This window comes from Cucurbita moschata, unplaced genomic scaffold (genome assembly GCF_002738365.1).
Source record: "Cucurbita moschata cultivar Rifu unplaced genomic scaffold, Cmos_1.0 Cmo_Scf00056, whole genome shotgun sequence".
In the NCBI taxonomy this organism is placed as follows: domain Eukaryota; kingdom Viridiplantae; phylum Streptophyta; class Magnoliopsida; order Cucurbitales; family Cucurbitaceae; genus Cucurbita; species Cucurbita moschata.
Window position 1 is genome coordinate 27337 of NW_019268572.1, and position 9798 is coordinate 37134.

General features: G+C 33.9%; 2 protein-coding genes across 2 annotated transcripts; both read right to left on the minus strand.

Moving 5' to 3' along the window:
• Window positions 1-3772: 3772 nt before the first annotated feature.
• On the minus strand, window positions 3773-4276 carry LOC111436557 (basic form of pathogenesis-related protein 1-like). The gene has a single exon (XM_023074302.1). The coding sequence runs from the start codon at window positions 4274-4276 to the stop codon at window positions 3773-3775; it is 504 nt and encodes a 167-aa protein (XP_022930070.1).
• A 4488-nt stretch (window positions 4277-8764) lies between these two features.
• LOC111436558 (basic form of pathogenesis-related protein 1-like) lies at window positions 8765-9268 on the minus strand. Its single transcript, XM_023074304.1, has one exon. It carries the CDS (start codon window positions 9266-9268, stop codon window positions 8765-8767), a length of 504 nt encoding a protein of 167 aa, XP_022930072.1.
• Window positions 9269-9798: the final 530 nt, after the last annotated feature.

The following is a 9798-nucleotide window of genomic DNA, read 5'->3' on the forward strand; positions in this document are numbered from 1 at the left end:
ATATATATATATATATATATATATATATATATATATATATATATATATATATATATATATATATAGATATATATATATATATATAGATATATATATATATATATAGATATATATATATATTTTGATCTAGTAGATAAGTAGTGAATGTAAATTTAATCTTTTGGTGGATATATATGTCTTAATAGTTAAACTATATTTAGGTAAAAAAAGGGATAGTTCTACAATGTTACAATTCTTACCTACCTATTTTACGGTTAAATTTTTATTAAATATCTATTTTGCCTTTTGCTGTGTTGATGTCTATTTTGCCATTGGCTGTATTGATTTGACATACCTCTTTGAGTTGAGGTGGCATTCGGGAGAATTTATACAATAGAGATGACTCTTTTCGAATATTCCTGCGATATAGTCACGTTACTTATTCCTTGGTTGTAAGGGGAGAATATTATTTCCACAGATCAACACGAGTCATTCCAATATGTTTTGTCCTAACTTACATGCATTCTAAGGAAATTCTGAGGAGGTCACCCTACGTACAATTATTACAAGCAAAACACACTAACGTTTGAATAGATAATAACTTTTAATTTTTTTAAGCTTTTTTTAACATCCTATCCTCAAAATTATTTTCATCTAGATGGCGAACTTCTCGTGCTCCCTCTTCGTTCTTGTCCTGGTTCTCTCAGGTACGTATGGTTGTTTAGATGCCTTTAAGTTTTGTGTTGTAAGCCTGGATGGGTATTAAAGCATGTATAACTTTGAAAATTTGTGTAGCTGGTTCGATGGTGCCTCTAGCAACCCACGCAAAGCAATGTGATGTGAAGATGTTCGAATATGCATGCGACATCACTGGATGTTACCAAAAGTGCCTAGAGGTTTACCCAAATTCAACGTCTCAATGTGTTGAAACTCCTGAATTTCCCACCAACTTCGCTTGCCATTGTTTCTTCCCTTGTGAAGAAAATTGAGTTTTGATGTGATGCTCTTCTTTTCCTGGTACTAATCCACGTATTGTAATGCCCTAAATCCACACGTTTCCTAAATAAAATGGTCAGGTGACTTTGCTATTATTCAATTTGTCATTATGGTTGCTAAGTGAAAATTGTGTATAAAATAAGATGAAAAGCAACTACCCTAACACCAGCTCCACGGTCTTCATGCATCGCCTCTGTCATCCCTATAAGGATGTCTTGTTTTTACCTGAAACGTAAAAATAACACATGACTTGAGTACTTTAAGAAATATTTCTTTAGTGACTCTACTATTAGAGTCTAAAATATAAATGTATGCAACATATTTATTATTTTAAAAAGTTATTATATTATTAATAGATATTTTAAATTATTAAATTACTTTTTTTTAGTTGAACGAATTCATGTAGTTATCCATATAGTAATATATATATATATATATATATATATATATATATATATATATATTCTTACTAATGGAGATTTGACCCTATAGTAATATATTAAGGTGGAAAACGGGTAGATGGTTCTCCAACTATTAAATCTATGTTACATAATAAGAGGGGCTCCAAAGGGACAATTCTTACCTATCTATTTTGCCGTTAAATTTGTATTAAATTTGTATTTTTTCCTTCACTATGTGTTGATTTGACATAATTCTTTGAGTTGAGGTCTCATTTGAGAGAAGTTAACAATGGAGTTGGTTCTTCTAAATTTTGCATTCAATGACCTCAATATTTTGTGCAATATAGTCACATTAGTTGGAGAGGGAAACTAACCATTCCTTATAGGCATGTGAAAACTTTTCCCTCTCCATAGTAGACACATTTTCAAACTGTGTGGTTGACTACATTACATAACGAGCCAACTGGACAATATCTGCTACTTGTGGGCTTGGACTATTACAAATGGTATCAGACCCAAACACTGAACCGTGTGTCAGCCAAGATGTGGAAAACCTTGAGGGGAAGCCAAAAGCACAAAATATCTATTTTATATTTGTTATTAGAGTATTAGCTTTGAAACACACAAAATATTTAAGATTGAATTACGAAATATTTAATCTCTTCTTCTAAATTTGTTGATTGAGAAGATTAGTATTTTATGGGATGATAACATGTAACGCGATTTTAATCTTGAGTGAGTTATGAACTATTCCTTATAGGAAACTTGTATTTGATTTGTATAGGTGAGAATGACTTTCACAACCGATTCAATATGTCTATCATTTTGTAAACTTAAACAATGAGAGCACACCCTCTCTCATTGGTATGACTTAGTTTATAGTTAATGGTAAAAAAATTGTTAATTAGAAATTCAGTAGTTCTTATAGTGAAAAATATATTTACAAGGGTAAAACAAACTTTTAATCTAACGATAGTTACAAATAATTCGTTTAGAATTGATAATCGACTTGATTGTAGTGATTACATACATGAACACAACTTATTATAGGGTACAAGAGTTCAATTATATGTCTATAGTATATTGATCTATAATTAATGAATAAAAAAGAATTAATTAATTTTATATTATTAAAGTTTATAACACCGGTCAAACGAACCTAAATTATAATAAAAGTTTAAAAGATTCAGATTAATATTTAATAATTTTATATATTAAATATAAAGGAAAAAATATTTTTGATTTGTAATCTTCATATTAAGAGAGAAATATTCACGATAAATTAAATATATATATATATATATATATATAGATATAGATATAGATATAGATATATATAATTTATAATTTATAATTTATAATTTATATTGCATATGTATTGAAATGTTTTGTTTAAATATGACCTAATTAAAAAAATATTTTTTATTATATTATATAATAAAAGTTGTTATTTTAAATATGACCAATAAATCTTTTAATTTTCTATCTTCGAGAGGCTTTCGGAAACAAACATACATAAAACTAAAAAGACACGTTGAAGCATTTATGCTTAAAATCTAGAAAACTACATTCCGCCTTCATGCTAAACAACCTACCAAAACATACTAACAATAAGTGCAACTCAACAACCATTGGATAAAGCTTTACAACAAATAATTGTAAACCAACACTCATTGATATGGTGCAACCATCATTTATACATTGATATTGATCTGATTCTCATCAAGCCTTTCCAACAAAAAAAAATTTATTTACTGGTCTTTTCTTTACCATTGCTAATAGCTAAATAATAGTGGAATCAAATAATTTATACATTGATAAGTTTGTATGGTGTGAATAAATAATTGATTGATAAGTCTGTATGGTGTGAATAAATAATTGCTATCACTAAAGAATGAAGTCTTTTTAAATGAAATGGTTCGGTAAGGAGTAATAAAGCTTTAATTTGATCCTCTAATTGGAGGAAGTAGTTCATTCAAATAACTCGAGTTCATCCTCTTATTCTTCTATAATATGGCAGCTTCACTTTGAGTAGCAGAGAAAGAAAGCGAGAAAGATGACACATTTGACCAATTAAGAGAAAGAAAGTGTTTCTTTTAGAAATCCATAGGCTTCAGGGGAGGCTCTATGGTGTATTTTGTTCGAGGGGAAGCTCTATGATCATAGGTAATCTATAGGCTTCAAAGGTGGCTCTATGTGGTGTACTTAATGAGAGGCGAGACTCTATGATGATGAGTTTATAAGTAAGGAAGCCAAAACAAAGTCAGAAAAGTTTATGCTCTAGACAATATAATACTATTGTAGACAATACCATACCTTTATTTCAATTCATAAATTCATCATGATTCTCTCATAAACTTTATTACCATTCATAAAATTTTTAATACCAAATCTCTTCAAACCACCAAAGAATCATAAGGCTTTTCCCCAATATAGTTGCCAGGAGGATCGTAATTACAAACAACAAACTGAGAATTAGCCTTACAGGGCACTCTAGCACATCCAAGTCGGACCGAGCTTCGCCACACCATCTGAGTGTAGTGCCCACATTCACCACCCACGCATTTATTCGACGCATGATCATACAACGGCTTCTCGTTCGCCCACAGCTTCACCGCATCCGCCCCGGTGAACTCAGGGTAGTACCCAGCGGCTATGTTTTCCCCGTACGGCCCGGTTGAGTGAATCATGGCGCAGTCACCCTTTCTTTTTTCCGCATAGGCTTGAGCGTACGCGGCCACGGTGTTGCTCCATTGCATGGGGCCGACGCCGACCTGGGCTCGAGCTCGATTGTGAAGCACAAGGTAGTCACCGGGGGCGTTTTGAGCGTTGGTTAGGGCGAGGAGGAAAATGAAAGTGGCAATGAAAGCGACCATGATCGGAAGGGTTTGAGTCCACATAATTTCGATGAGAGATGAGATGAAGATTGAGAATGAGGGAATGATGTATATAGAGATGGAAAACTTAATATGGAATGTGATGGGGAAAACCATGAATTATGAACTAATTATGCCATGTTTGGGAATTCAAAGAGAATAAATTCATTCTCGCTTCCATGTTTAATTACGGGCTAGATATTTGTTTTGATTAGGTTCAAATAAGTGAAAATTTTCTAGATTTAGCTAGTTTATGAATTTTTTTTTAGGATTAATGAAACTTAATCCACCTGATTATTGTTAATCTTGTAGGTATATATTTATTGTTTTATTTAGTTTCATAATTTTATTTATTTATTCTTCTCCAATTTTTTAAAATATATATTAAAATTGAATTGGTTAATTACATGTTCAAAAATAAGTAAATAATGTTAATATTTTCTTAAAATTTTGAACGGAGGAGCAATAATATGGAGAAGCATAAAGCAAGGTTGCATTGCTGATTCCACCATGGAGGCTGAGTATGTTGCTGCTTGTGAAGCAGCGAAAGAATCTGTATGGCTTAGGAAGTTCTTAACTGATTTGGAAGTCGTTCCAAATATGCATCTTCCCGTCACTCTTTATTGGGATAACAGTGGAGCAGTTGCAAATTCAAAAGAACCAAGAAGCCATAAGCGAGGAAAACATATTGAGCGCAAATATCGGCTCATAAGGGAGATTGTGCAACGAGGAGATGTGATCGTCACACAGATAGCTTCAGAGCACAACATTGCTGATCCATTTACAAAGCCCCTCACGGCTGAAGTGTTTGAAGGGCACCTAATGAGTCTAGGACTACGAGTTATGTAATCTAGGACAAGTGGGAGAAAAGTCATGAGTATGTGATGCCCTAGTTTATTGTATTTCTCTCTACCCAACGTTACAAAACCCCACTAGAGTTTTAGTCCAAGTGGGAGTTTGTTGGGTTTTATGTCCTAAAACTCATAGTTTGTAAACGAAAACATATTCTATTTTCAATAAAGTTATTATTGTTGTTTATTCAGTAAAGATTGTTATTGAATAAAGTGAATTTTACGATCATTAATCTAAATCCAATAAACTAAGAACACTCAGGCTTTAGTATGATTACTTGAACTATATGTAGAGACATAAGAGTGGATCAAGTTCAAGGATATAATCAAAATGATCTATAGTATAAGGATAAGGCTGAGTACCTTATTCTGAGGATACTATGGATGCGGCTCACTTTTGTATATGATATAAACAATGTGATCACTAAATTGTACATGTGAAGACATGTGAGTGGGGGCGTCCTATGCAATGAGTATTTCATAAGATCAGACCATGAAGAAAACCACTCTCACTTTATAATGTCGTTTACTGTTGAGACTGATTTTCTTTTCATTCGATAACCTAGGTAATTCGGTTTTATTTCTGAGCTAACCATGAACTCCTGTTTATTCGGAATTATCATTAGATTTGCATGGGTGAGAGTGGCTCTAGTTCGTCGATTCAATAGGCTTCCCATTTAAGGGGTAAGACTGGGTGAATGGCTGGGGACGTGGGGTGCAAGATAGAATTCGCTCCTACCCACTTTTAGGGATAGAAGAGAGGTAGTTTCCTTAAGCACTGACTCTGTGTCTTGAACAAGGGGCCCCACCCTCTCATTAGCCTGAGAGGGATTCGGTTTACTGGTTTGACCACAAACCAATTGTTCATTAGAGGATCAGTGAGACATAAGGAACAAGAAGTAACTTTACGGGTAAAACGGTAAATTGACCAAGCTCTAGTTACGAACAACCTGTGAAGGATCGACTTACTAATCATGGTTATATCAAATGGACAGAAATATATCTATAGTGAGGGGAGTGCAACTACTAGGCTATAGTGGAATGTCCTAGTATTTAACGAATGTTGGTTAACAAGGTTAATGAGTTTAGTCAGTTAATCTTGGATCGTTGGAGCCCATGATCTATAGGTCCATTAGGTCCCTCTGCTAGCTCATATCGGACTAAACCATAAAACAGTGTGACGAGTGAGTTCGAAGTGTTCGAATTTAAATTAGGGAATATGCGTTACATATATACGATATATTTAACCGCATTTTTGTTTTATTTACGAATTAAACAAAAAGAGAGAATCTAAGATATTTAAATAAGATTTAAATATCTTAATCAATTATGTGTCATGATTGATTGAGATTGGCAAATGAATTAATATTAAATATTAATTAAATAGTTTAATTAATCATTTAATGTTACTTTAATTTGAAATTCATTATTCAATTATTCAAATTAATTGTTGAATTAAAATGAAGAAAGTCAAAATGTTGACTTCATTTAATGGAAAAATCCATGCTAGTGGAATTTTGAGGTGTCAAATTTTGGTTTAACCAAACTTGCATGCTTGCCGAATAAACCCCACAAGTTTGAGTGGAATTTTGAGTGTCAAAATTTGGTTAACTCAAACATGCATGCTTGCCACATAATCCCAAACATTTGAGTGGAATTTTAAGTGTCAAAATTTGGTGAAACATGCAAACATGACTCTTTAAATAGAGTGATCATGGTACATGGAACGTCTTCTTCTTCTTGGTGAAAAACCTTGAGAAAAACCTCTCACAAACACTCTCTTCACATATACAAAATCCCTCCCAAGTTTAGTCACTCACCGGATTCCACAATCACGTTCTAAGGCCGGAGGATAGTGGAGAAGACACTAGTGGTGGTTTGAAACCGGCTCGTGAGACAAAAAGAGTTCGAACTACAAAAGGTTAGTATTTAAACTCATTAAGTTTTAATACTTATGAACATGCTAGTTATTTATTATAATTGATGTTCTAAAAGTGCCTAAGATCCAAATTGCTTCCGCATGTGTTATATTAACACCATCAAGTATATCTTAATTACTATTGAGTTATGTGCAGCAGAGCCAATCGCCGTCGTGGGTCTCCCGATTTGGAGGCCGAAACATCGTGACTGGTTTTTCGCATCTCGGCCGTGGGCATTTATTCCCGTTGACTTCAAACAACATTTGACAGCTATTCTGGGAGCTATTCTCCGTGTGGAAAATTTTTAAGAGAGAGTCGTTAAGAAATGATCATGAATTTATAAGTAAGGAATAATCTCACGGGACAACAAGCAGAAAGTACTTAATCTCAAACTAGACAGTATCATATCAGTGTAGAGATGGATGGTTCCTAAAACTTGGTAATTCTCCATTTATTTTTGCACTATTGGTAAGAAAGCACATAATATCATACCATTACGAAGATATTGTCCACTTTGAGTTCACCTCAATGGACCCATGATCGTTCCCTAAATTCGCCGAGTGGGACTTTCATCCAACACCTCCCCTCGACTCCTTTTCTTTTCCTTTTTCTTTTGGAGTTCTTTGTTCAATATTTGAGTATTCTATTAACATGGCTAAGTTTAGGGCATGGCTAAGTTTAGTGGTAGAGTGTGGTAGAGTCGGCTAGTGGCTAACCCAATTGACTCACTTGGTTGCACTACGATTAGTATGACGTGATTCATTAAACTTTCCATTCTAGCCCATAAATTCATCATTTTTAAAATAGTAGTTGAATAGGTTAAATTTTTATATTAAAAATTGTTAATTTTTTAAAATTTGGAGACTTATTAGACACTTTTAAAATAACAAATTGTTAATCATTTTCTTATCCTACTCTTTTCAAAGTTTAGGAAATAACAAATTGTTAAACATTTTCTTATCCTACTCTTTTCAAAGTTTATGAATATGTATGTTTTTTTTAAAGTTTAGGTTGCAACAGTGGGCCTTTGTCTTCGGTGTGGGTCTCATAGTACAGCGGAGTTAAATGCCGCCGTGCATCTCTCGATTTGGAGTTCAAAAACACCGTGGACTGGTTTTTCACATCTCTGCCGAGGGCATTTCTTTCGAGTGACTTAGAACAGGAATTGGCTGGTGGCTGGTGTTCTCAGTATTGAAGATTGTTCGGAAATGATCATAGATTTATAAGTCAAGAATACATCTCTAGGAGCCCGAAGCAAACCTATGAAAAAATCTCATGCAAAGTGGACAAATATCATATACCATTGTAGAGATTCGTGATTCTTAACATGGTTATCAGACCATGAACTTAACTTAGCTATGTCGAACAAAGAAATTGTTAGCCTCAAAATTATAGTCAAAAGTGTCAAACAAAGGGTGTATTTTGTTCAAAGGCTCCAAAGAAAGTAGTCAAGCCTCGATTAAGGAAAGATTGTTCTAGAAATCTACAGGCTTCAGGGGTGGCTCTATGATGTACTTAATTAGAGGGGAAATTCTATGATCATAGGTTTATAAGTGAGGAGGTCAAAACAAAGGCACCAGAGTTAACTCAAGGAGGTTAAAACAAAGTCATTGGAGTTAACTCAAACAAGACAATATAATACTATTATAGACAATACCATACCTTTATTTCAATTCATAAATTCATCATGATTCTCTCATAAACTTTATTACCATTCATAAAATTTTTAATACCAAATCTCTTCAAACCACCAAAGAATCATAAGGCTTTTCCCCAATATAATTGCCAGGAGGATCGTAATTACAAACAACAAACTGAGAATTAGCCTTACAGGGCACTCTAGCACATCCAAGTCGGACCGAGCTTCGCCACACCATCTGAGTGTAGTGCCCACATTCACCACCCACGCATTTATTCGACGCATGATCATACAACGGCTTCTCGTTCGCCCACAGCTTCACCGCATCCGCCCCGGTGAACTCAGGGTAGTACCCAGCGGCTATGTTTTCCCCGTACGGCCCGGTTGAGTGAATCATGGCGCAGTCACCCTTTCTTTTTTCCGCATAGGCTTGAGCGTACGCGGCCACAGTGTTGCTCCATTGCATGGGGCCGACGCCGACCTGGGCTCGAGCTTGATTGTGAAGCACAAGGTAGTCACAGGGGGCGTTTTGAGCGTTGGTTAGGGCGAGGAGGAAAATGAAAGTGGCAATGAAAGCGACCATGATCGGAAGGGTTTGAGTGCACATAATTTCGATGAGAGATGAGATGAAGATTGAGAATGAGGGAATGATGTATATAGAGATGGAAAACTTAATATGGAATGTGATGGGGAAAACCATGAATTATGAACTAATTTTGTCATGCATCAGGCTTGCAAGTTCAACCGAAATGAATTTGTTCGGGCTTTCCATGTGTAATTAAGAGATTTTTGTTTGGATTAGGTTCAAATAAATGAAAATTTTCTAGATTTAGCTAGTTTATGAATTTTTTTTTAGGATTAATGAAACTTAATCTACCCAGATTATGGTTAATTTTTAAAGATACATTTTTACTTGCCATGTCAGTATATATTTATTGCTTTATTTAATTTAATTTATTTTTATTTATTCTTCCATCACTTTTTTTTAAATATATTGTAAAATTTAGTGGCTTAATTAAATATTTTAAAATAAATAAATAAGGTTAATATTCTACTTAAATTGTGAGTAAATAACCCAAAAATTTTATAATCGAGTTAGATTGGGTTTATATAAGGAGAATTTCTTAGAAATATTTA

Excerpts from the sequence above, each read along its gene's own strand:
- LOC111436557 (XM_023074302.1), bottom strand. The coding sequence starts at position 4,276 with ATGTGGACTCAAACCCTTCCGATCATGGTCGCTTTCATTGCCACTTTC.
- LOC111436558 (XM_023074304.1), bottom strand. The coding sequence starts at position 9,268 with ATGTGCACTCAAACCCTTCCGATCATGGTCGCTTTCATTGCCACTTTC.